This window comes from Grus americana, chromosome 2, assembly GCF_028858705.1.
Source record: "Grus americana isolate bGruAme1 chromosome 2, bGruAme1.mat, whole genome shotgun sequence".
NCBI classification, from domain to species: Eukaryota; Metazoa; Chordata; class Aves; order Gruiformes; family Gruidae; genus Grus; species Grus americana.
In genome coordinates, this window is record NC_072853.1 from 97,329,388 (window position 1) to 97,352,676 (window position 23,289).

Below are 23,289 nucleotides of genomic sequence, written 5' to 3' on the forward strand. Positions count from 1 at the left end.
CTGATGAGGTAAAAAAATAAGAAGTGAGAAGCTCAAAGAGAAGCAGGAGGTTACAGTAATGCAGATGGAAGTGGGAGATGCTTTAGCCCTTGGCCGGAAAGGAATGGATGTATTTAATGCTAATTTAATTGGGAAACAGAAAACAGAGAGAGGGTGTATAAAGTACCAATACTGAGAGTCTGGGTGACAGAATAGCAGAAATAGTGTTAGAAATGGAGAGGTAGTGAAACTGTATGTGAGTGAAGAATGAGGTGTGTGGTTTCACCCTGCGGAGTTTGAGTCGCCACGGGACATCCAGGACAGGATGCCAGAGAGGCAATCAGACCTGGTAGACTGAACCAAGAGGGAGAGGTCAAGTGTAGAAAGAAATGAGTCACCTCCAGATATAAAAGGGCTGAGCTGCCAGAGGAGTGCTGCGAGGGAGATGTCGCAAGAAGTGGGATGGTGAAGAGTTGCAAAATTCCCAAGAAAAGACAAACAAGAAGTGAGGAGACCACACAAATGGAGGGATTTTGAAAGTGCCAGAAGCGTGAAGGAGAGTGAAAATACTTTCTGAACTTAAACATGGGAAAATGACTGATAAGCTTGTAAAGCAGAACGAGCTAGAACTACAAGAGATCCAGGTGCACTGGGTCTGTGCGATGCTAAACATCTCCTGGTATGTACAGAGCACTTCTCAATGTACTGATTTCAGTAGCCTCTGGGAGGGAGGGCTGTGGCGGTGCTGGGTCATAGCAGATGCCATGACTGATGAGCAAGGGAACTGTAGCTACAGGAACAAAAACAGGGAGAAGAGATTTGGCTGGGTTTTATTTAACATGGTCATACACTTAAAACTGACTGCAAATCTCAGTTTCCTGCAGAAGTCTGAGCCTGAATCTGGAACGTGGTTTAGATGCATCTCTAGTGTGACTAGAAAAAACTGTAGAGGTTTCAAAAGTACCCAGAAATGACCTAACAGAAAGAACGAGTGAAGCAATTTAAGTGGGATACTTTTGATTTTTATGCAGAGGATCCGACAACAAAACTTAAGTGGAGAGCAGTTACCTACCAGTGCACTGGAAGAGAGGGACGGCACAGAAAAAAGCAGTTTTTATCAGAGCGACAGATGAGTTTATCAGTTCAGTTCCCACCTCTGCAGGGGATCTCTGGGTGGCTTCGGACATGTCCGTCCATGTTGCTCCATACCTAAGTTCCCTGTCTGTAAAATGGAGATAATAGGATTTCCTTTCACCTGCCTACTGGTCTGTAAATAGACTGAGCCCTTTAGTGGGGGGGAAAGGTCTATCTCTTGGCATTTGCATTCCTAGTGCCAAGGACTGTGGGGCTCCAGGTTTTTTGGTACAAGTGTAGTGTAAATATAAATAATACAAAGAATAATAGCCTCTAGGTACAAGTGTAGTGTAAAGATAAATAATATTAAGAATAAACATACCAAAAAAGGTTTCATTCAGAACTCAAATCCTGTCTGCTTATTGTATGCTCCTATACTTCAGGGTTTTGCTGTTTAAGCAGAAATGATTCATTATCTTATATATGCATGCAAATCAGCATGGACTGAGATACTGTTGCCGTAGGAATTCCAGCACTTGTTTTTCTGCTGCTGTCCTTTTCCTAGAGCTTCCAGATAAATATCTTTTCCAAATGGAAAGGGGGGTGAGGGGGATCCATGTGTGTGTGTGTGATTCCCACCTGGAACTGAAGACTGTTATTTTTTTCAACCAGGAACTTTGAGAATGTTAACTTCATCATCACTTAAGAGATTGTCTGTGAGGTGATTATTTTGCTTCCCACGAAAGTAATTATTAAATTAAATAGTTCTCTTCTAGACAAGCCACAAGCCCTGCAAGAGCTGTGTATAAAAACAAGTTTTCCTCCACTAATTCTCACATTATTTCAAATGGTAGCTGCTCTTCCATTACCATCTCTAGAGTGAGCGCAGTATGTGGCTATGAGGCATTGCAGTCATTTACAAGTGTACCTGTTAAAAAACCTAAAATATTTTGAAGGAAAAAAATTAGACTACACAGAATGGAAAAGTAGGCAAAAAACCAGCGTACCTGGTCCTGCTGTGAAGTTTGGGAAGCTGAAAAACGTGTTTGGGATTTCAACAGCTGATACAGTTATTCAATGTGTGTCTTTAGTCTCTGAGACTTAAAGAGCAGTGTGAGGGAAGGCATGGTCTTACATTGCAGAGTGAAATATGTCTCCTTGACAGCACAGATCATAAAATAATATTGGTTTATTTTTGCCAGTTGAACTCTGTAGTGTTTGATTTGGGTGAATATGGTGCTATGCCAGAGACAGTTGATGAGGTCGAGCAAAGATATTCCACATCCCAACAGGCTGCTGGGGATTCTGGTGGGACACTTTGCTCCCACCAGCATCTCTTTCTGCTTGGGAAGATAAGAGCCCAGGCTGAGAATAAATGTGCCTTTTCAGGAGGAAAGTGTGACTCTTATTCATGGTATCTTACAGATGGCAAAATCCCAAGGCAGGCAGGACGCAATCGTTTACCTTTCCTTTACCAGAGAGCGAGGAGGGCAGAGTCCCAGCGCCTGGCTCCCGTCAGTGTGTCTTGCACGTTAGGGACTGACAGAAACTCATCAGTTACCCATGGTTTTGTCCTGAGATCAGAGAATAACAGATCTGTACTATGCTGGTGTGGCTGTGCATGGCCTGCAGGCAGGGAGGAGAGGGGCAAGGAATAGAAGAGGAAGGAGGAGGTCAGTTTGGGTAGGAGAGGGTGTACCTTTGGTTTACATGCTAAGACTAGGAAATGCAAAAGGCTGACTGGTGACGTGTGAGGCTTTCCTTAAATGCTAGAAATTATTTCAGTTGGCTAGTCTGCAGGAAAAGGAAAGAAAAGGGATGGGGAAACAGAGGAGAGATCACATCTTCTACTTTTAAGTCCCAAAATAAAGCTAAAGGAAACCACCTAGCATGGGGTAAGTCATTAACTGTTCATGAGCATCTCTGTAGTGGCTAGCTCATACCCTGTTAAACTTCCTGTAGCAAAAACTGCTGGCCACGAAATAAGCCAGTTGTGTACCATTCCAGGTGAGGCTGTGCTGGCAATGGCAAGTTCACGGCCAGTCTTGCATGGGCTGTAACCCAGTGGAGCTCCGGGCTTACTTTAAAGAGCCCTGGAAGATGCCTTGTGCAAAATTGCAATATAATTTACTTTATTGACTGAAACTGTAGGAACAATATAAGTAGTATGTGAGGTCTTTACTTTGATAAATCAGATAGTATGGGGGAAAATGGTGTACACAAGATTGGGTCAAGCTTATGCAAGCAGATGTCTAAATCCCTTGTTTTCCAGTGAAAACTCCTGTGTCCCTACCAGAGAAATGTTAGCCACCTTTTCCGGGAATTCTATATATGTCATTGATTTGAGGAGTTTTAGGAACAAAACCAACAAAAATGATGGTATTGGTCACAACGGCTCCGCACCCTCTCATTTTTTATTACGCAATGTTGACATAAGGACACTGATAAGAGGACACACCAATTCTTTGGGTCTTTAGAGAGCAGATTACTGGCCTTTTTCAGTCCTGTCTCCTCTCATTGATTCTCTCCTTTTCAATGATGTAACTCAGTTGTCATCTTTCGATAGCATCTCACCATCCTGCTCTCTCTCTATTCTGAGAACCAAGTTTAAAGTGTTGGGATGTGTAAGCCTCAAATGCAAAGACTGGGGCAACACTGAACACGCGATGAAAAATCAATTCCTTGTAAGGAGTTCAAAAAAGCAGAAAAAATGCCATTGAGTATGATGAAAGCAATACAGTGTATTTCCTGTATTTAGCAATGATCCTCTGCTCTAAGTATTTGTTGTCATCTTGAGTAGTATGCCTAGTTTTGATTCTTCTGTATCGAGCTGGATATGTCAGATATACAAAAGAGAACTATTTGATAAACCATGAAAGGCCCCAAGTTTTCCATGTGTTAAGGGGGGAGGCAGTGCATAAAAAAAGGGGGCAAGATGCAGAAGATGGCATAGATCATGGAGGAGCAGGTTCTCTTCTCACTCTGCTTTCACCAGACCACTTCAAACCATCTGATATGGACATGACTGAACAAGCTTGGCTTTCTGTGCCTTTTTGCATCATCCCTATGTCCTACTGTAAGCTTTGATCCGTGCTCACTTAGTTTCCATTTCTGTGTTTTGTCTTTTCTGAGTAGTTCCCTTAATTGCTTAGAGGTGTTTTTCTTAGAGGATGGTTGGCATAGTTGGCCTGTTTCTTTTTTTAAAACTTGAGATTCTTTAGAAGAAAATGAGATATATGGAAGTACTTCACTTTACATCAATTATTGGAATTTTATTCATTAATATCATCACTGCCAGTCAGAGCTAAGCAGCAGAAAAATACTGAGTATGTAGGGAAGAAATCAGAAGAGATAATCTATTCAGTATTCTGCCACATGACATCTTTTTGTCTCTTTTTGTTTCACTTTTTCTTTCTTTTAGTTTGTAACCTGTACTACTTATATCAGTTTGTGCTATTATAATACCTTTTGCCTCTGTTTAGAAACAAGAGTTAATATTGTACCATTAAAAGCATCAGAGTTCATTTATGGGCTTCTTGACTGACGAGCAAAACCTATCCTTTTGAGTATACTGTTATATATGTAACATTGTCAGTCATTGCTGGTACCTCAGCAAGAGAGGTAGACATTCTATGTTAATTTTTGTATTGCGAGAGTTTATTTCTTAATCCATTTCAGTGTCTGGTAGTAAATGTATAGCTATTCCTTTGTATCTCCTAATAGTGTCTTGCGTATAATCAAACAATACTGAATTTGGCTTCCTATTGTTGTCACCTTATTCAGCCCCCGATTAGCGAGAACGTAATTTCAGGAGCAACAGTGTAAGTGTATGTGGTACCACCTTGCTAACAGTCTGCCAGGGTGTCTGAGATTAATTGGAAATGTTTGTAGTCTGGTTAATCCATCGTGCCAGGTCTCGCGCATCTTCCCAAATCTGTTAGCCGAAACCCAGCATCAGGGCACCGAGGCAGTTGAAGGGCAGCACCGGAGCGTACAGTGGTTAAGCCAGCCCTGGCTGGACGTTGCAATCACTTTCTTAGAAACTGGAGGGTACTGTGATGTTTGCCATTATCTTGATGGATGCAGCAAAGCCGCAAAGGGGTGAAGTTGGGATGTACTTGGAGGCTCCATTTTTCCTTTGTGACTTTGATTTGCACGCTTCTCAGAAAATAATGATGTTCTTGCCATCCCTATGAGCTGGAAAACTGTCCTCTTGTACTTTTTTGGCTCTTGTGAAGTGACATGAATCTTCACTGGTCTGTTGCTTTTAGTCTCCTTGTCTCAGGAAGGATTGAGCAGAGGGGAATAAAGTAATGTCTGATCTTCTCACTGTCATCTCTCCTTGACTTTCCTGGCTTTGGGTCCAGCTTACTGAAGATGAGGCAGGTCTAGCAGAGTCTCTGCCTTTGGATGAGACTCAGATTCAAAAGAAGATGAATTATTTCTGTTGCTCTGAAAAACAATGAACACACAGTATAATTTAAATCAAAAATAAAATCAGTCATTGTGAAACCACTTGCTGTAGCTTCTTGGAACCACTAGATGTATCATTCTGTCTTAGTTATGCCCAGGCCACCCTATCTAAAAGATACCCCCAAAATCATAGTGCCCAGCAGCCACCATGAAGATGTGCTGTTGAGAGAGATCTCATGGACAAGCAATGTTCCTCCCCACAGGAAAGCTCCTGATCCCAAGTAGGAAAAACCACAAATAAGAGATGACCAGACCTGACTTGACAACCTCTGCAGATTTTCTCTGCATAGACAGTGGAAATTTTGAAGGTTTAAAAATATGACTCAGGACTCTGAGACCTTGGTTTGTGTAACTGAGATTACTGTTGTACCCATTTCTTTGCCCATAACTGGGAGAGGCGTTCAATCTCAGCTACTTAGCGGGTCTCCGAAGCCCAAGGGTTGCAGTTTAAAATGTACAGCCTGTTGTGCAGGGAGGGCTCAGTATATCTTCCTTGGGACATTTTTTAAAGGATGTCAGGTGTACTTCAAGTCTTCTCTTTCCTTCCTCCTGCCCTGCCCTGTGCAGCCCAAGACTAGGATGATGGGCTTAGTGCTGCAGTTCAGCAGATGCCCTCCCCTATCACCGCTTAAGAGAAGGGTCTTGCCCTGTGTCATCTTTTGTATGACATTTTTTGGGCCATTAGTCTAATGGCTTTGTGCAAGAGGAGTACAGGGAATAAAATTAAAATGGATCCAATTATTTAATTTATCTTGGGAGATTTTGGTAGCAGAGAATGATTTTTATTTCACCTTGCCTCCTAAGAGAAGTTGTTTGAAAAAACAGAGACTAATGGTCTTTTAAATCTTTCCTTGTAAAGGTCTGCAAGCACAGAAGTGTAATGATGGTAACACTGAGAATATCAGGTCATTTCAAGAAAGGCATGTCTTAAGTTTTGTTAGAAAGAGTTGATAACGATATTCTTCATCACCAGCAGTGGGCTGAGGGACGTGCAGTTGCAACACAAATACCGTTGTCCTGAATGTTAGTTATCCTTTTAACACAGATTCAAGAATCAACAGATGGAAATGTTGGTAAGCAGAGTTGAGTGCATTGGGGATCTTGAGATAAATAATTAGAATAATCATTAACTACATCCTGACAAATGAGCCAGGCCTGGACATGCCACTGTGGTCTACTGCATCCACAGTCCATGTATTAGCAAGCTTCTCTGAAGTATTGGTGAACCATATATTCACATCCACATGGACCATATCCACAGTCCCTAGTGTCAGCAGTGCATGTCAAAAGGATTATGGCACTGGCTTTATCTCTCTTTACACATCCATTGGGTGCAGCTGCTTTGACATTTCCAATATTAAGATACTATCTGATGCAGCGTGTGCACAGCTGCAATGTTTTTTTTAACATGGAGAGTGTGTTGACCTTGCTTTTGGTAAAGTAAATAAATAAAATCGGTAGAAAAGTTACTTCTTCTACATCGGCTGAAATTGAGTGATATAAAGAGTATGTGTGTCATGCTGCTCTTGAGCTTTATAGCATTTTATCTTTCTCATTTTACTTTCCAATCTACTTAAAATGTCAACACTACTAAAAATTCAGCTGCTCAGATTGAACAGTCAGCAGTGTAAATGCACAGACATGTGGATGGATGGATGGATGGACAGGGGAAAGTATCTGAACCAGAAGTTGAACCAGTATTGAAAGACCTCTTCCCTCTCCTCCTCCCATGCACTGACAAAACAAGATGCTTTCCTTACACTAGCACAGTGGTTTTATTGGATAAATATCTTTGAAATTTGGGTTCAGGCTGAAGGAAAAGCCAGGTGCAGAGACGTGTGTGGAGCTTTGGCTGTTTGAATCTGAATTGTACCCTGCTGAGAAATAGAAGAGTGAGATGAGTAAAACTTTCGTTAATATTTACAGCCCCAAAGTAATTGTCAGCTGGTTTATAGCCATAAGGGTGAGGGGTTGTCTTCTAGCCGTCTGCTGTGGCACTTAAGATGGGATTTGCTGTCTGCTCCAGCATCTGAGCAATTTCTGTGTACTCTCGATAGCTGCCAGTCTTTGACTTCTCTAGCAGCCATCAGAGAGAATTAGACACGATACCTAAATGGGAAAGTAAGGAGGGACTCGCGAGCCTCGGTTATGTAGCTTCCCTTCCTTCAAAGTCCCCTCCCTAAGTGGCATGTGCAAACAAGCTAGAATTCAGGAGGTATTTTCTTTTCTCTTTCTTGTGTGTCTCATTAAAATAAGGGCAGCATTTTGTCTGCGTTGTTTGACTCTAGGAAAGTACTGAAGCTTCTAATGTGGGATTGGCTTTCTATGCATTGCTGTCATCTGAATCAAACGCTGTTTTCCTTGTGAACTCAATATGCTTGTGCTGTGCGTGGAAACCCACGGGCCTAAAAGAAAATAGGGAGATCCTGTAGTTGCAGTGAACTGATCCTTCTTTCCCCAATTCATCTCAAGTTGGCAGAACAGCCCGTTCACTAAGCAGCAAGACAAGCGTCAGTTCACTAATACATTTTCTGGCATTACACGGAGGCTCAAGACAGACACTTTTTGGCGATATTTTTCTTTGACGTTGTTTTCATTTGTTTTTTCTTTTCCCTTAGCCCTCTTTGGACATTGGGGGCCCGTGTGATAAATAAAATAAATAAAAAATTGCAAGCCTATATGAAGATGGGTGGTAATTTTAAAAATCAGCTGCTCTGAGCTAATACAGCTATTCGCTGTGTTTAGCAAACAAATGAAGGCATGTTCTTTACCTGCTATGATTCATTTATTTCAGATTTTTGTGTTGTTACTGCATTTTTTTGTATACCAGGCTCTATTTTTGTATGTTTGTTTGTAAGTACCTGCAAGCATATCTGGTTTGTTTCTTGTTTCCTCCTTTTGTAGCAAAATGCTTGAGAGATGTGTCATTCTGAGCACCATCACCAGCTTTGTAAAGCTTGAGGTACTCAGCCAGATGTCGTAGTTCCGACCAGTCTCTGATTGCAGATTCAAACCAAATGGTGTTTAAGTAAAGAGATTTTTGAAAATTAGGTATGTGTGGCAAAGACTCCAGTTCTGTTGGAAGAGCATATGTGCAAGTTTGGCATGTGACTTGATAGAAGGGGATCCATGACACGTGTAGGATGTTGTACAGATACTTTGCCCAAAAGAGATCAGTACTTAAAATTGAGAACGCTATTCCCCATAGGACAGAGGCAATTTATATTGTCAAAAATGCTCAGAAAGGCTTGTGTTGTAGTTGTTGTGGTTTGGGGTTTTTTTTATCTGCTTGGTAGCAGAATCTTGATAACTTTGAGAGGAAAATTTCAGCATTTAGGGAATTCAGATTTCATCAGTTTGTTGCTTTGTCCAGTGCCAGCAGTGAATGGGTAAAAAAAAGATAACTTTGTTTTAGTTGTAAGAAATGTCAGGCTTTGGTTGCGTTTTATCCTACTTCTGTATTGAAGTGAAATCTCATGCAGATGCCTATCACGGTTACCTTCACAATGTTGTGAAATGAACTTTACTGCCAATTTCATGGTCAAGTGGCTGTGTATAGGCACACTCCATCGCGCTGCCAGGGCGCTCCGCTCGCATTCGCAGCTCACAACGTCCCACTGGTTCCTCTCTCAAACACCGCAGAAAGGGGTCATTCCCATCAATACAGAGGAAAGCGCTCATTAAGACCACTTGCTGTAATGTCTTCTCAGGCAATTTCTTTTTCTGTAGGTGAATTTTAGCATGCTGGAAAGGTCCCGTTTACAGCTTTGGCCAGTAAAGTCCTCTGATGTCTAAGGAGGCAGATTTTAATATGCAACCAGCATGTCTCAACCCCACGTGAGAAGGACCACATATAATGGAGTTCATCTCCCCTCGCCCCTCCTGCTCATCTCATTAGTCACAAGCAAAGAGCAGAGGGCCATATTTTACCTCCATTTGCAAAGTGTTGATAGCCCCAAGGACAAAATACATCCCTAATTCCCAAGATGGTCATCCCGTTGCTAGATGGCTTGGGTAGGGTAATCCTATTCCTTGTGACCTTTGCTGTACACTTTGGCATGATCAGGATTTCATTCGTTTCTCTCTGCTAACATTATTTCCATGCATAAAGCTGCTGAAACTATTTCAGTAGCTTTTTCAATGATCGTGTTTTCTTGGTTCCCTGTAGAATTTTTTTTTTCTTAGCTCTGATCTAAACACTTTCTCGTTTTCTGAGCTATTTCTGGTTGCTGAACATGGAATTATTCATGAACTTGAAGCTACGTGCATAGATCCTTGCTTTTTGACTGTAACATTTCTTAGGTAGATATAGCAATTTGATTACCTGATGGGCTCCATCTTTTTTTAAAGGCAAGAGTTTTTAAAACCAGAGGCTTTGCTCTAAATCTACTGAGCAAGAGCAATATCCTGCAGAGCTCGGCATCCATAGGACACCCTAGAATGCTGAAAAAAGTGAAACCATAGCTGTGAAAAACCACGCAGAAATACTCAGTGTATTTTAGCCATCAACCTGCCATGCTTTATTCATGACTTTAAAGGAGCCGTGGGCATTTTTCTCCTTTCCAAATATTCAGCTCTGAAACTCAAGCCTCTACCATAAGGGCCTAAACAGAAATTTCACCACAGCCAAGGGTCTAAACTAACCATCATTTGAATCAACAAAAGAATTCCCATTGTAATGACAATCAGCAAAGACCATATGTAGCTGCACTTAGGTACTCAAAGGAGAACTATTTAGTCCTTATTTTAAATTCCTGAACATGGATACAGACTGTCTTTTTTCAGAGTCCAGTGAAACATTTTTTTTTTTTGCTAGGCTGTTACTGATTTTTATTTTTTTTAAACTCAGATTTATGCTCATTATAAATGTGCCATTTGGTGTAATTACTCTTTTCCTCTTGGCCAACTTCCTATCAGCTTCTTTAAAGAACAGAAATAGAAGTTTCTTTTTCCCAAGAGAAGCAATATAGAGTTTACAAGGCAATGGTTTGCACTTTCTAGCTCTTAAATGAGATACTTTGTTCCTTTTCTCCTGGCCATTAAAGTAATTAAAAACTTAATTTTTTATCTTTATGATGATAGTGGTGAGATGGTACCATTATGTTTAGAAAATTTAATGTTTGTAATGGGATTATTTTTAATAAGAGGACATGCCCCTCTTGGGTTTCTGAAAAGTCTAAAGATATGCCTTATAAAGTGCATGTTTTTAGTAAAATAAAGTAAAAATATTGGATATTCCTACTTGTGAGAACTTGAAAAGATAAAGATCAGAAATTGCTCACTCCATCAAGAGTCCCCTAAGAAATTAGAAGCATTTAAAATATTTTTTCCGGGCTTTCTCCAAATAAACAGCCAGCCTTTAGCACTAGTGGTCTGGTTTTAGAAAGGCTGAATCCTTTACTTGGGGAGGGCTTCCCTGATTCCCAGTGAGGGGCAGGCAGAGCAAGGTGCTCTTCAGTGTGACCGACTGTGTCTGCCTCTATCCATATGGCAATTAGGAAAGTTATCACCCAGTAGCAGAGGCCTATCAAAATGTGAGCAACAAGCCTATGGGCTTCCATGGACCAGATCCTTTTCTTGGATTACTTCTATATTTTGCGGCTGAGTAGAATTTGCAATTCAGGCTGGTATGAGAGATAAATCCAACCATGAAAATGTAATCGTTACCAGCTCCTTCAAGAAGACACTTTTAATTGGTAGCAAGTCCTTCACTGAAACAAAACATACGAAAAAAGCGTTAGAAGCTATTTCTTCATCAGGTTAAATTTAGAAGTTGAAGGTACATGGGCTTCAGTTCTGTTTTTTCCTGTTGAATGGGTTGAAGACTCTCCTGGACGAAGACAGCTTCTCTGTCATCCATAGCTTTGGCTTTCAGGAAGAACTTGAGCTGTGATGGATAAGCCTTAACTTATGACTTGATGAGTTTGCATATGACTCAAATACATTTTGGCTTGCTTAACAACCCAAGCATCTGCACTGATACAGCCAGGACCCCTGAGCCATGGTGCTTAGTCCTATCCCCATGTGTTGGGGGAGTTAACTGGTGTTACCAGCGGTTGGTGCCCACTTGTAAGGCGATGGTCACAAACACCCCTGCAACTTTTTTGCCTGGTAGCATTTCATTTGTTGGACCTAATGTTAGAGGCTTGAATTGCAAGTGGTCCTGTGGGTATAACTCGTTGCTCAGCTTTCTCCTCTGAATTTTTTGGTGGTGTGAGATTTAATCATCTCCTCTTGTAGGCTCTGCAAAATACCTTTTAGGGAGATTTAAAGAGTTGTATTTTTGTAATGCTGCCTGCTAGGGACACAGGTAGCTGTGAGTAGGCAGGTCAATTCCATCTTATTGACAACAGTTTGTTTTCAGTCTCAGAAGCTGAATGGGTTGAATGTGGGTTCATCCAGCTCCCAATGTCTTTATGCTTAGAGGCTGCTCCGCTCCAGGTCGCACACAATGGGCTGGGGCTTTCCAAGAACCTGTTTCTGTCATGGTTACTTAGAAAGGGCCAGGTTTGTTCAGTCAAGTTTTTAGTACAGCAGTGTGATGACAGTAAGAGGAGGATGCCTTGGAGGCTATGCCCTAGATGAGAAATTCTGCTTGTAGCTGCTCTGTACCCCAGAATAGGAGAAGAATCTCTATGGCAGTCCTTCACAGGCTGAAACATGTCTCCCTCTTGCTGGGTGCCTGGCCAGCTCTGGTAATGGGGATCCATTTACCCATTTATCCTCTCCTACTTTCTGGGGAGAGGATCTAGGAGGCAGCACCTCACCTCTTTCCTCTCCCTGCTCGTGCCTCAGATAGAAGATCCCTTGCCAGAATTGAAAGAAAGGGACCATAAGAGGCAGTACCTTCACCCCCCTTTGTTCTCCTTCGTGCACAACTGGACAGGATCAGGCTCTCAACAAATCACAGCTGTGACTAGCCATTTCTTTCTGTCCATGAGTGAAGCAGAAGGAGGTTTGGGTTATTTAATCCAGGGTAAAGCCCAGGCATGGTCTTTGAAAAGGGTCTTAATGCTGACAGATGAGTGCCCTAACTATCAGGAGCCATGCTTCCACTCGTGCTTTTTTAAGACCCACTAGGTCTTCAATTCTTCTTTATAATAGCAGTTTTTGTAGGAGAGAGGGTGACTGCTCTCCCATCCATCATAGTATGAAGTGCAGTAATGTTCCCAAGGAAAATGGGAGATAGGGGCTTGAAGTTTCTCAAGATGAGGATGAAAGCAACCCTGTGTCCCAAGCAAATGCTCTTGCTGATCTAGCAGAAAAGTCCTTGCATTTCATCCTACTTCCTCCTTAAAAGCACAGTGTGCATCTCCTCCCTCCTTGCCATTTAGGAAGGGTTAAATTTCCCTTCCTTTCAAGCTGAAGTTTCTTACCAGAGCAATTCCTGGTATGTGTGGAATTGCCTTCCTGTAGCACCAGGAAAGGTAGGATCTCTGGTTTGCTTCTGCGGGCCCTGTTTCACTCTTGGTTAGCTTCTGTTTGTACTCCACTTGTAGTGGCTGCTCCGAGTCCTGTTTTGGAGCTGCTGAGTCTCCACAGAGTGTGTGTCACATCCAGGACAGACCTGTGGATTCTGCTCCAGCGTCCGGGCGCCCAAAAGTGAGGCACTGCAGTACTGTTTATTTGATTTAGCCCCAAATCTATACATGATAAACACTTAAGAGATGAAACATCCAGTGAGGAGTAAGAGCAATAAGGGATAAACAAAATAGCTGGTCTCAGTGAAATCTAACAATCTTTATTTTCTATAATTGCAGTGTTCATAGGAAGAGATTATGTAGCTATTGATGCCACAACCTGATAAAGTGCTTTTGTTGCAAGTAAAAATCTTCTGTAGTCTATTAAAATAAAGAAAATACTTAGTGTTTTGAGATATTTCATGTCAATAAAGACATGTTGAGAGTGATGCATGTAGTGCAGTATAGTTTGCAGAGGTTAAAAAAATGGCTTTCAGATTGCAATCAATATGAATAATTAACGTTTTACGTCAAAATGTGGGAAGTTGAAAGCAGGGTCCTAAAGGGATTAGACTTCCAAAGCTATTCTTTGCACTTCTGTTCCGACAAGAGAAATAAATACATTGAGAAAGAGAGATCGCAGCAGAGAGCAGAGCCATAACCACGGTCTGATACCCGTGCTGAAACGGGCAAGTGTGAAGGGTGAGAGATTCAGTTTACGGATACAATGCGAAGTGCTACACACCTGGGGAGCGGGAATAATTGGCAGGGGTTTGGAAAATGTGAGTGCTGCTTAGCATGCAGAGGAAAGCTACCAACAGCCTCTTCATGGCTCATAAACCCACTACGCCAACCCAGTCGGTGCCATCGCAAATGCGTACATCCAGTGGGAGCTGTTGTCAACCGAAGAGGTAATCATCCCCGTTTGGCAAGACTGCGTTTAGACTGCTGCATGCCATGCCTTGTCTTTCATTGGAAAACAAACCTTTGAGAAGTTAGGAAAAGTTTAAATGGGCAATTCAAATAGTAAAGGGAGGGGCGATGAAAATTAATTCCAGGTGCAAAGGGAAATTAAAGGGAAATAACAGAACAGATGATAATAGAAGAGCGGAAAATGAACCATTTTCCTGAAAGAAAAATAAGGTACTTTTTTAATTGAAAGTGTTCCCATTCAGGTAAAGAGAAGACATAAGTGCTCGGCAATTAGAGTAGTTCTTCAGGTTTCCTGTCATTTCAAAAAGACAGACGATGTGTCTATGTCTTGTATTGAACCAAGCTGCTAGAATAAGGTCTGTGCAGTCTGAAGTGAAGGATATTCAGGGTGCAGAGTGCAAAAGAAACCTTGCAACAGGAGTTTGTTGGAAACTAATCTGCAGAATAAAGACTGGTTGGATGTGGATTGGGACTAAAGAGTGTTATGTTGTTAATTTTTTTTTATTTATACAAAGTTATTGTCATTAAATAAAATGCCACATTTAGTCGATTGCATCTTTAGGGCCAAGATGATTTTCAGCCTGTTACTGCAGATTTGCACAAGTATAACAGAAAGCGCAATGTAGCCATTGGTGTTTCCTAGGAAGGCTTAAAATCTAACTTTGTGACGTAAACTGCCTGTTAAGATAATCATGTGTCTGATTATGAGCGACAAGTGTTAAGAAATGGTCTGAGAGAAAACCTAGTGTGGTTACCGGTGAGGAAGGTAGTGTTAAAGATCATGGGTGGGATGGGTGGGCTTCAGCTATGAAATTGCTCTTTGTACCTAAATGCAGTAAGAGTGTTGGGTTTTTTTCTCTAAAATGGATCTTGTGTATATTATATATCAGCAGCATTACTAGATGCTATGATTCCCAGACTGACATGGGAATGACAGAACTGGTTGTCGTTCTCCAGGAAAACTAAGTAATGTTGTCTTTGGGAGGGCCTTTGATCTGCCTGCTACAATTCTGAAGCCAAAAAGTTGGCGACCCCTATGTTGTCTCTTACTGGACCTTCTGGAAATCCACACCCTACTGAAAGATGCGGGAAACTAATAAGAACATACAGAACAGGTCTGAGATGGCCCAGCCTCTCTTTTCTTGGACTGGTAAATTGACTGTTTTGAAGAACTACTTTTTTGACTGCTTTTCCTCAACTTGCTGGTTTTGTCCATGTCTGGTGTCCATGCAGTACATTACAGCCCACAAACCTCAAATTGACTTTAACCAAAAAAACCCCTCAAATCCAGGGTTAGCTTCAAAATGGAAAAAAAAAAAAAAAAAAAAACCACAAAAAAGGGGAGTGGTGGAGGGGGTAAGAGAAGAAATCAGCTTCCAGACCTTCTAAGTGTTTTAAGTCTTTGTAGCATATTTCAATCATGTATGTAAAATTTCTTTTACATCACTTGGATGCAAAATATTTTGATTTGTCGTGCTTTTTCTTATTAAAACCACACGTCTTCCTTAAGCCCTTCAGTCTATATGAACTTCAAATGTCTTAAGGACTACAGTAAAATCTTGAGAGCTGTCTCACAGCCAATCAGCCTGTGAAAAGCTTTCAGGTTTAGTTTCCCCGTTGCCATCCCGGGACGACAGCTCGGACAGAAGAAAGTCGGAGGGGAGTGCATCACTCTCTTGCCATAAGTGCAGCTCCCAGTGTATCTCCCTGTCTTGGCAAGATCTCTCAGATCCTGGAAAAAAATCAGAACGAGTTCCCAAAAGCACTATCAGCAGCAACCATGACCCATAAACATCACATTTGTGGCACCAGTCTCAAGATGAGACCTCAGCGCTACAAGCACTAATGCATGCGGCAGTTCCCTCTCCCAGTTCAACAAACTGATTGAGCTGGGACCACTGGGACTACTTTCCTCTTTGAAGGCAAAAAAAAAAAAAAAAAAAAGTGCAAGGTCTGGGTTGGTTTCCATTCGTGCAAGTACCACCTTTTTTGGGGAACAGCAAGGGTGTGAAACCAGCCTACGGAGCCTGCTGTCAGCAGTGGGTGTCGCAGCCCACAGCCAGTCAATAGTCATTAGGAGCCAAAAAGGCAGAGAAACCCGGCCAACTCGAGCAAAAGATGCAGCAGCAAAAAAGAGCGCAGAAATCTGGCGTTTACTTCTCGCATCGTGGTCTGCTTTTATTCTTGCTGTATTAAAACTGTCATGGCTTTATGCTAATGGGGTTTGTTCCTAGCCAGTGATTATTATGCTTTGAATTAGCAGTGCTCTTGAGAGTATTTTTCATGAAAAAAAATGAGGTAGTCCTTCTGAGAAATAGGAGCGAGAGGGGAAAAAGAGCTGTTACATGCATTAGCTCAGAGCCGTGTATGTTTGGAGAGGATGAAGGAGAAGGGCCGCGTTCATGGCTGATGGAGAGCACAGCAGGACTCCTGGAGCACAGATCCGTGTGAGAGGCAATACTGAAATTCAGGCAAAAGCAGGCAAAATATGGAAATGGTTTTGACGCCGTGTTTGGCTTTTAGTGAACCCACCCTTTGGGTAAATTCCTTTTGACTCTGGTGTTAGTTTTGCCTGAGTGTGAATCCATACTTGTTTACCCAGAATGGGAAAAGCTTCCCGGGGCAGTGAGAGCACAGCTGGTGTGGGACGGAGGGGGGGTGTGTTACAAAAAGAGAGGATTTTTAAGGGATGGTGGTTCTCCGGGGAATGGCCTCAGCAGTGCCAGTTAGGACCAGCTCTCAAAGAAGAATTGTTGTAACTCTGAGTGAGATTTAGTAACTAAGGCACCTGGGTAGCAGAAATGGCGGCTCAGTGATGGGGAAAAAAGAGAGAGGTTGAGCAGCAAGAGGAGTTTCATTATGTTTCAGCTGTGGGTTTATGCAGCAGGAAGCCTAATTCAGGAGCAGTAGCGTATCATTCCCAGTTTTCTCAGTGGGCTGCTCCTATACCCTGTATCCCCCAAGTAAGGCAACAAGGACAATACCAACCAATTACTTTTAGCAGCATCTCTAAAAACTCCCAGCAGTGGAACACAGTGGGATCTTACATGCCTTAACTAGACACACCTTAAAAATGGAGGAGGGGGAAAAGGCATGGTGTCTCTGGACCTGCATGTAGAGTGGGGTGGTCTGGACTCCATGCTGGTCTTCAAAGCTCAGTGGGTTCCAGTGAAATCAGAAAGTGTAAGGAAATTTCTGATTTCCTCTTCTTTTTACCCTCACGATTTGTTCAGCATAACCGGGCAATTTCCAGCCTTGATGCAACATGTCCCAGCCCCTGTACAGGACAGAGCCGTGTAATGGGTTCTCTCTATAAGAAGGTATTTCTGTAGGCGGTCAGGCACAAAGAGCTGGAACAGAATGAAGTGCTTTGGCCAGACTACCTTTTTTTCCCTCTGCTTTAAATGGAAAGAAGCTCTCAGAAATGTCTGTCTCTCCATTATCCCAAAGAATACTTGCTTCTAACCATTTCCACTGGAAGAGTTGGGCTCTCTGTATCTTGCTGGCTAGCTTTTTTTTCCTCTGGAATGTTACAGGCAGCTGTATCTGGCAGTGATATTTTGCAGGAAAAAGGATTGTGTTGCCAATGTTAAAAAACAAACAAACAAAAACCAGCAATAACAAAATAACCAACCTTCTTGCAAAAACCTGTGGGGCTCAAATAGCATTTCAGTTTGGGGTTCTAATAATGGAACTTCCTTTGTGTTAGAGATGCATCTCTGGCTGTTCCCATGAAAACCCACCTAAATTTGGAAACACTTAGAGCCTCAGAAAAATTTCCGTTGAGACACATAAGAATTTGCCAGCCAAAATCTCTGGTGATTCTGTCAGTGTGGAGTAGGTGTGCTCGTCCCTTCAGAGCGATGTTCTTGCTGAGGTTCCCAAGCCTGTGCTTGTGGCTGAGGTTAATACTTAATATACTAGAGGTGAAACAGAAACCCTGGGCTGCTGTCTTCAGAGCGGGAGAGGTGACGATCTGTGTCCTGTCTTTGTGAATCCAGACTCTGTGTGTGCAAATCGGTTTTACTGGCAGTGTCACGTTACAGCACAAGTCTGGGAAATTATATCCCTTAAAAAAACAACTTAAAAAAACCCCAAACAACAAAACAAAACCAAAACCCCAAAACCCCTCCTGTATGCTGCCTGAATTGTGCAGATTTATTTTTTTTTTCAGGGAGAGAGAATGCACGCTTCAGCCCAGGGCTGGCAGAGCTTATTGCAGCCCTGGCGGCCGTGGCATGGGGAGCCCCTCTCTCCTGGGCTACTGGTACCTTCCCGCTGCCGGTGATTTCCTTTCTGCTCCTGCCTCACCTCTCTCTGTGCCTCTCATCACAGGGATGGTATTTCTCAAAACTATCAGCACACATTTTCCCTGCAAATGGGGGAGGTGGGGGGGGTGGACTATGCAATGTAAATGCGCCACCCCCAGACTTCTCTTGCTCTCGTCGGGGAGGAAGGGTAATTTAAATTCTTAGGAGTTTTTTTTAAGTATTGAGACTATCATGATGTATGACAGTGTAAAGGTTGCAGAAAGCTGAATTTTTTAACAACAGCAGCTCAGTGAAAATGTGTAACGCCCTCTAGGGAATTCAGCCCTAAGTGTGGACTCTATTAAAATTCTCCAAGTCCCTGTGTTAAGACAAGTATGAGAATAGGAGGGGAATGAGTGGGCAGAAAAGTGGGACTGGAAGGAACCTTCAGAATTTTTAGCTCCCTTTCTGTCACTAGGAAATTCCTAATGCAGCCCCTTTTGTAACCCAGGCAGTTTTAATGGACGCGGTAATGATGCCAGAGTCTCATTATTTCTCAGGGTCCTTGCTCCTGATAAGGACTAGTTCATGGAAATTTCTCTTTCCATTGCAAAAAAGACTTGCAATATTTCTTTTAAGCAGTATTGCGTCAGTTTTTTGGAGCTTTCTCTTTTCCAGTCTCTGTCATGCTTCCTCAGGAATGGCTGACGGATGGACTGCCAGCTGTCTAGAGTGATGCAGAACGATCTGTTAAAGATTATAACTTTGCTATTGTAATAATCCATATTCCTGTCGAACCTGATTGTTAATGCTGATCTTTACAGCAGATTGTGGATTCCACTGAAAGAAGAGAAAATAATGTTAAAATAATGAAGACTACAATTTTTTGCTTTTTTTTTCTCTTTTCTGCAACCATAGAAAATTTTGACCATCTGTGTAGTTCTCTGATAATTTATTAAAACATTTATTTCACTCCCCCTCCCCTTTTTTTTTCTCCTTTTCTTGCTGAAACTACAGCTGAGGAAGTGGAAAGACTGGCTGCGATGCGTTCAGATTCTCTAGTACCTGGGACTCACACGCCTCCAATCAGAAGACGAAGCAAATTTGCCACTCTCGGAAGGCTTTTTAAGCCATGGAAATGGAGGAAGAAGAAGAGTGAAAAATTTAAGCACACTTCTGCAGGTAATAGTCGCTGTCGGGTTGATTTGTTAATCTGAAACTGTTGGCTCAACAAGGCTAAAAATTTGTAATGCAGCCCCAATTTATATGTTTTTAAGGTTGTTGAAGCACGGATGGGAGAGATTTCTCAGATTCTAAAAGATCTTTAAGTTTGTTACCAGCTTTTTCTTTAAAAAAACCCACCCAAACATGTTGAGTGCACTACGATTAAAGCAGCAGCTCGCCAAAGCTGCATATTCAGGTTCTGCTACTGGAGCTAGAGGGTAACCCAGAAGAAATCTTGTGACATTGATTTAGCAGATTATGGGTAAAGGAAATGGCAGTATGAAAAGACAATGCTAGCGGAGGATTTAGCCACATTCAAGCTCCTGTAAGTGCTAATAGAGGAGCAAGAAAAATACATGACAAAGGAGTTGACATTGTGTTGAGCAACTTGCATAACCATAAATTATTTGTTCCACTGGGCGGGAAAGATGTGTCACGTGTTTTTTGAGAAAAACAAATCTCTCATCCTGCCACACCCTCCTTCTGCCATCATTTTCTAACATTCCTGGTTTAAGACTCTTTTTAATTAAAAAATAAGTATGGAAAACTGCAAAAATGTGTTTTGTTAATTGTAAATTGGTCTGAGCAAGAATCCCAGATCCTGGCACTGATGCACATGGGGGAAGATTGTACCTGGTGTGTTTGTTTTCTAGCTTCTGTTTAGAAGGTTTCTTTTCTTTATTCTTCTATGATGACTAATAGTTACTACATGTGGTTTTGCAAGTCTTGAGCCTGGATTGTCTGTGAGAAAATATGAATTTCTTTTCTGATTTCTTACTGTTCTCACTAGAACTAGAGAGCAAGCAGTGAGGATCTTGCTCCCTTAAGTGCCAGAAGAGGCTTGAGTTACAGCCCAGTTGCTCTCTGACCTGTTTATTGCACAGTGGAAGCATTCAGGCAGGACTTGACTGTACCTTCTGGCACCCTGAAGCCTGTACTCCTGAAAATGGCCCATATTTGCACGAGAAGTCTCATTTAGCTAAGTGTGAATTCTTGCATGAGGTTAAACGCAGAATAAGAGTTTTCAGGGTTTGTACCTGAACACGCTCTTTACTGGGTGGTGTTTAAGCTGCTCTCTGATTTGTCAGGCGAAGAGTAATGAACTGGAATAGATGGCTGTATTATTCTGAGTGATGATCGTATTTTTTGACTCGACAGCTGAGAAGCTATTGTCACCAAAAATGACATGTGTATGCAAAACAAAAGGCTTGTCTTTCACGTTCTGTATCAGTCATAACCATAGTGCAGTCTAGCAGGAATTCCACGAAAACCGTATAGCATTTAGGAATACATGGATGCTGTGGTGACAACTACTTTGAAGCTAGTTCCAGCATGCTGGGTTAGTTGGTCACAACTAGGAGGATAACCACAGCAGTTCAGGACGTACCATGGGTTGCAAAAGCCTGACTACTATTTATTTGTATTGTTTATCCAGCTCCAGGAGCTGGGGCTGAGCTGCATACTGCTGTGGTTAGACTGATTAGTTTGAAGCTGGCTTGAATCTGCCTGCATAGTCTGCTCTGGGCATTACCAGAAGTGTTATGTAGATTTGCCCCATTTACCAAAACATTTGGAAAGTACGCAGTGATTAAAACCAGAGTAAAAACACGTATTTCCTTTTCTCAGAGGAGAAGGAAGCTTTACAAGACATGCCAGCAGATCTCCTCCCCTGCTAAGAGGGACTTCAGAGTCTGAAGAACTAATTTAAAAGCTGAGTTTCCAGGTTGCGGGGAGTGTTTCTCAATGCAGTACTGGGTTTGATCTCAGCTGAATCCAAAAATATTTTTTTTTTTTTTTAAATTTCATTTCTAGTAAGCTAACAGTAACCTGCAGCTGCTCTGCCAAATTGGTGTTCTCATCAGCTCCCCTGCTACTAACTGCAGCAAAATTGACAAGGATATCAAATTTGCTGAGCACCCTGCAGGAGGCACTGGGAGAGATTTACTTCTGGACTGTACCAGAGCTTGGGGACCCCACAGTTTCCATCATCCCCGACGCTGGGGAATGGGAATCCACCAGGACCCTACCAATCCCTGCCATGCAATTCAGTAGTGTTGGTTGAACCTAGTATGTGTAATGCAAAATATTTCGCACCCGAAAACTAGCATTTTTCTGCCAACATTTTCATGACCTCTTGTCTAATACCTCTGATCTCACTGAGAAAATATATTTAATTTTTATAATAAATCAAAGGACAAGCTTATGAGATGGCATAATGAGAGCCAGCATGAAACTTCCTAATACAGGCTTGTTTTCTTCTAGTGCACTGATAAATGTGACGCTTGAAAAAAGAAATATTTCCCATTAGTGTCCTACAGGCATGCAACAAGCTTTCCCACCTGCATAGAACATCAGTAATTATCAAAAAATAAATACTAATACAAGTATTTTATTAGGCTCTTAACTCGCTGCAACAATAGATTCAATTATTTTAAATGTCGAAAGTGGTAAGGGTCGAAACACATGACCTTATCTGTTGAAACTGCCTTTGAAATTAATGGGAGTTTTTTTCTGGGAGAGGACTGGAAGAAAAAGAGAGTCAGGCTGATATTTAAGGGTGAAAGGTTGCCTTTTTTTGAGATTTCCAAGTGCTAACATTTCGTATCCATATCTTTATCAGACTAAAAGCTCTGATTATTTATTCAGAGATTAATGCTTTAGTTCAGTGGTCAGTAGGCAATAAACCCTTTTAGGTAGTAGGAAAAGTTATTTTCTGACACCTGATAATTGCACAAGATGAGATAGAAAGTCCATAATTTGATTGATGGAGGACCTTAATGTTATGCTTATTGCCTTGCAGTTGGTCTGTCCGTGAGCAGCATCATGAGGTATTTTGTAGAGTGACCAGAGCAAGTAGAAAAAAAGACCATGCTGTGGGGTGGTGTGTTGTTGCAGATGGTGAGCGCCAGATGAGCCTGCATCTGGGGTTTGATTTGAGCGATCCCTTCTGCCGGAAGGTGGAGTATTAAGGAGGTTGTTCGGGACACGCACCATGAGTGACGGACGGGCTCCGTCTGTGGACAGGCTTGCTCTCAGAGCAAACGGGAAGGGAGGTTATACTGGGTGAGGGACACCAGTGTACCACAGCGGGGCGAGAAACAAGTTAATTCTCACTGCAGTCCTCCCCCTGGACGGAAGTGTAGTCTCTCCCCCCAGCACAGCTCATTTTTCAGTGTCAGGATTGCAAATCGTTTTAGCACAGAAGGTCCTAATGAAAGTTCTTTGATGGACACTGAAACTCCCACAGTACAATATAAACACTCCTGACAGTGAAGTTATATACACAGGGAGTTAGACAAAGAAATTAAACTCAGCCACAATGTTATTCATGCTATAGTCAAAAGTGTGGTGTTTTGTTTTTTTTAAACTCGCCTAAAATTTCATCTTGCACAGAAAGTGTGGAAACTGTTATTACCATGGAGGGCTGAGGGCCCCTCACAGCAATGAGCAGTATGATAAAGCTGACAGCTCTAGCTTTGGGAGCACAGGCAAACTTCCAAATGGCAAGATTATATCAGTTGATGGGACAGTTTCTTATAACTGATAAGGAGCAGTCTCATTTATGGCAGAAGCAGCCAGGAAGAAGCAGAGGATTTTCTTTGCCGGAGCACATTTCCTCAGCTGGATGCAGCTGGGATGGCTCCAGCAGGATGCACAAGGTTTTTAAAGCCACACTGGGCTGGCTCTCTGGGAATCAGCAAAGCAGATAGCGAGAGGGAAAGCTGACTATCTCCTCAGCCAGACTTTTGCCATTGTTTTTAATACCTTGATCTTGTTCTGCTCACCTTGATGTGAATTTGAAAACAGTTTCTGGGTGTGCTGCTGTTTCACGTTGCTGCCGTACACGTGCTGGTGAAATGTCATTTCCTGGCGATGTTTTGGAGAAGGAAGTGCTT

At 42.1% G+C, this 23,289-nt stretch overlaps 1 protein-coding gene across 5 annotated transcripts in view; it reads left to right on the forward strand.

Annotated features, from left to right (window-relative positions):
* The window catches only part of PHACTR1 (phosphatase and actin regulator 1), a 313,352-nt gene that overhangs the window by 166,962 nt on the left and 123,101 nt on the right, over positions 1 to 23,289 (forward strand). For all 5 annotated transcript variants that reach the window (XM_054818209.1, XM_054818208.1, XM_054818211.1 and 2 more), the window contains one exon: positions 19,187 to 19,351. In XM_054818209.1, the coding sequence (XP_054674184.1) occupies positions 19,187 to 19,351 (165 nt within the window). The remainder of the gene's footprint in view (positions 1 to 19,186; positions 19,352 to 23,289) is intronic.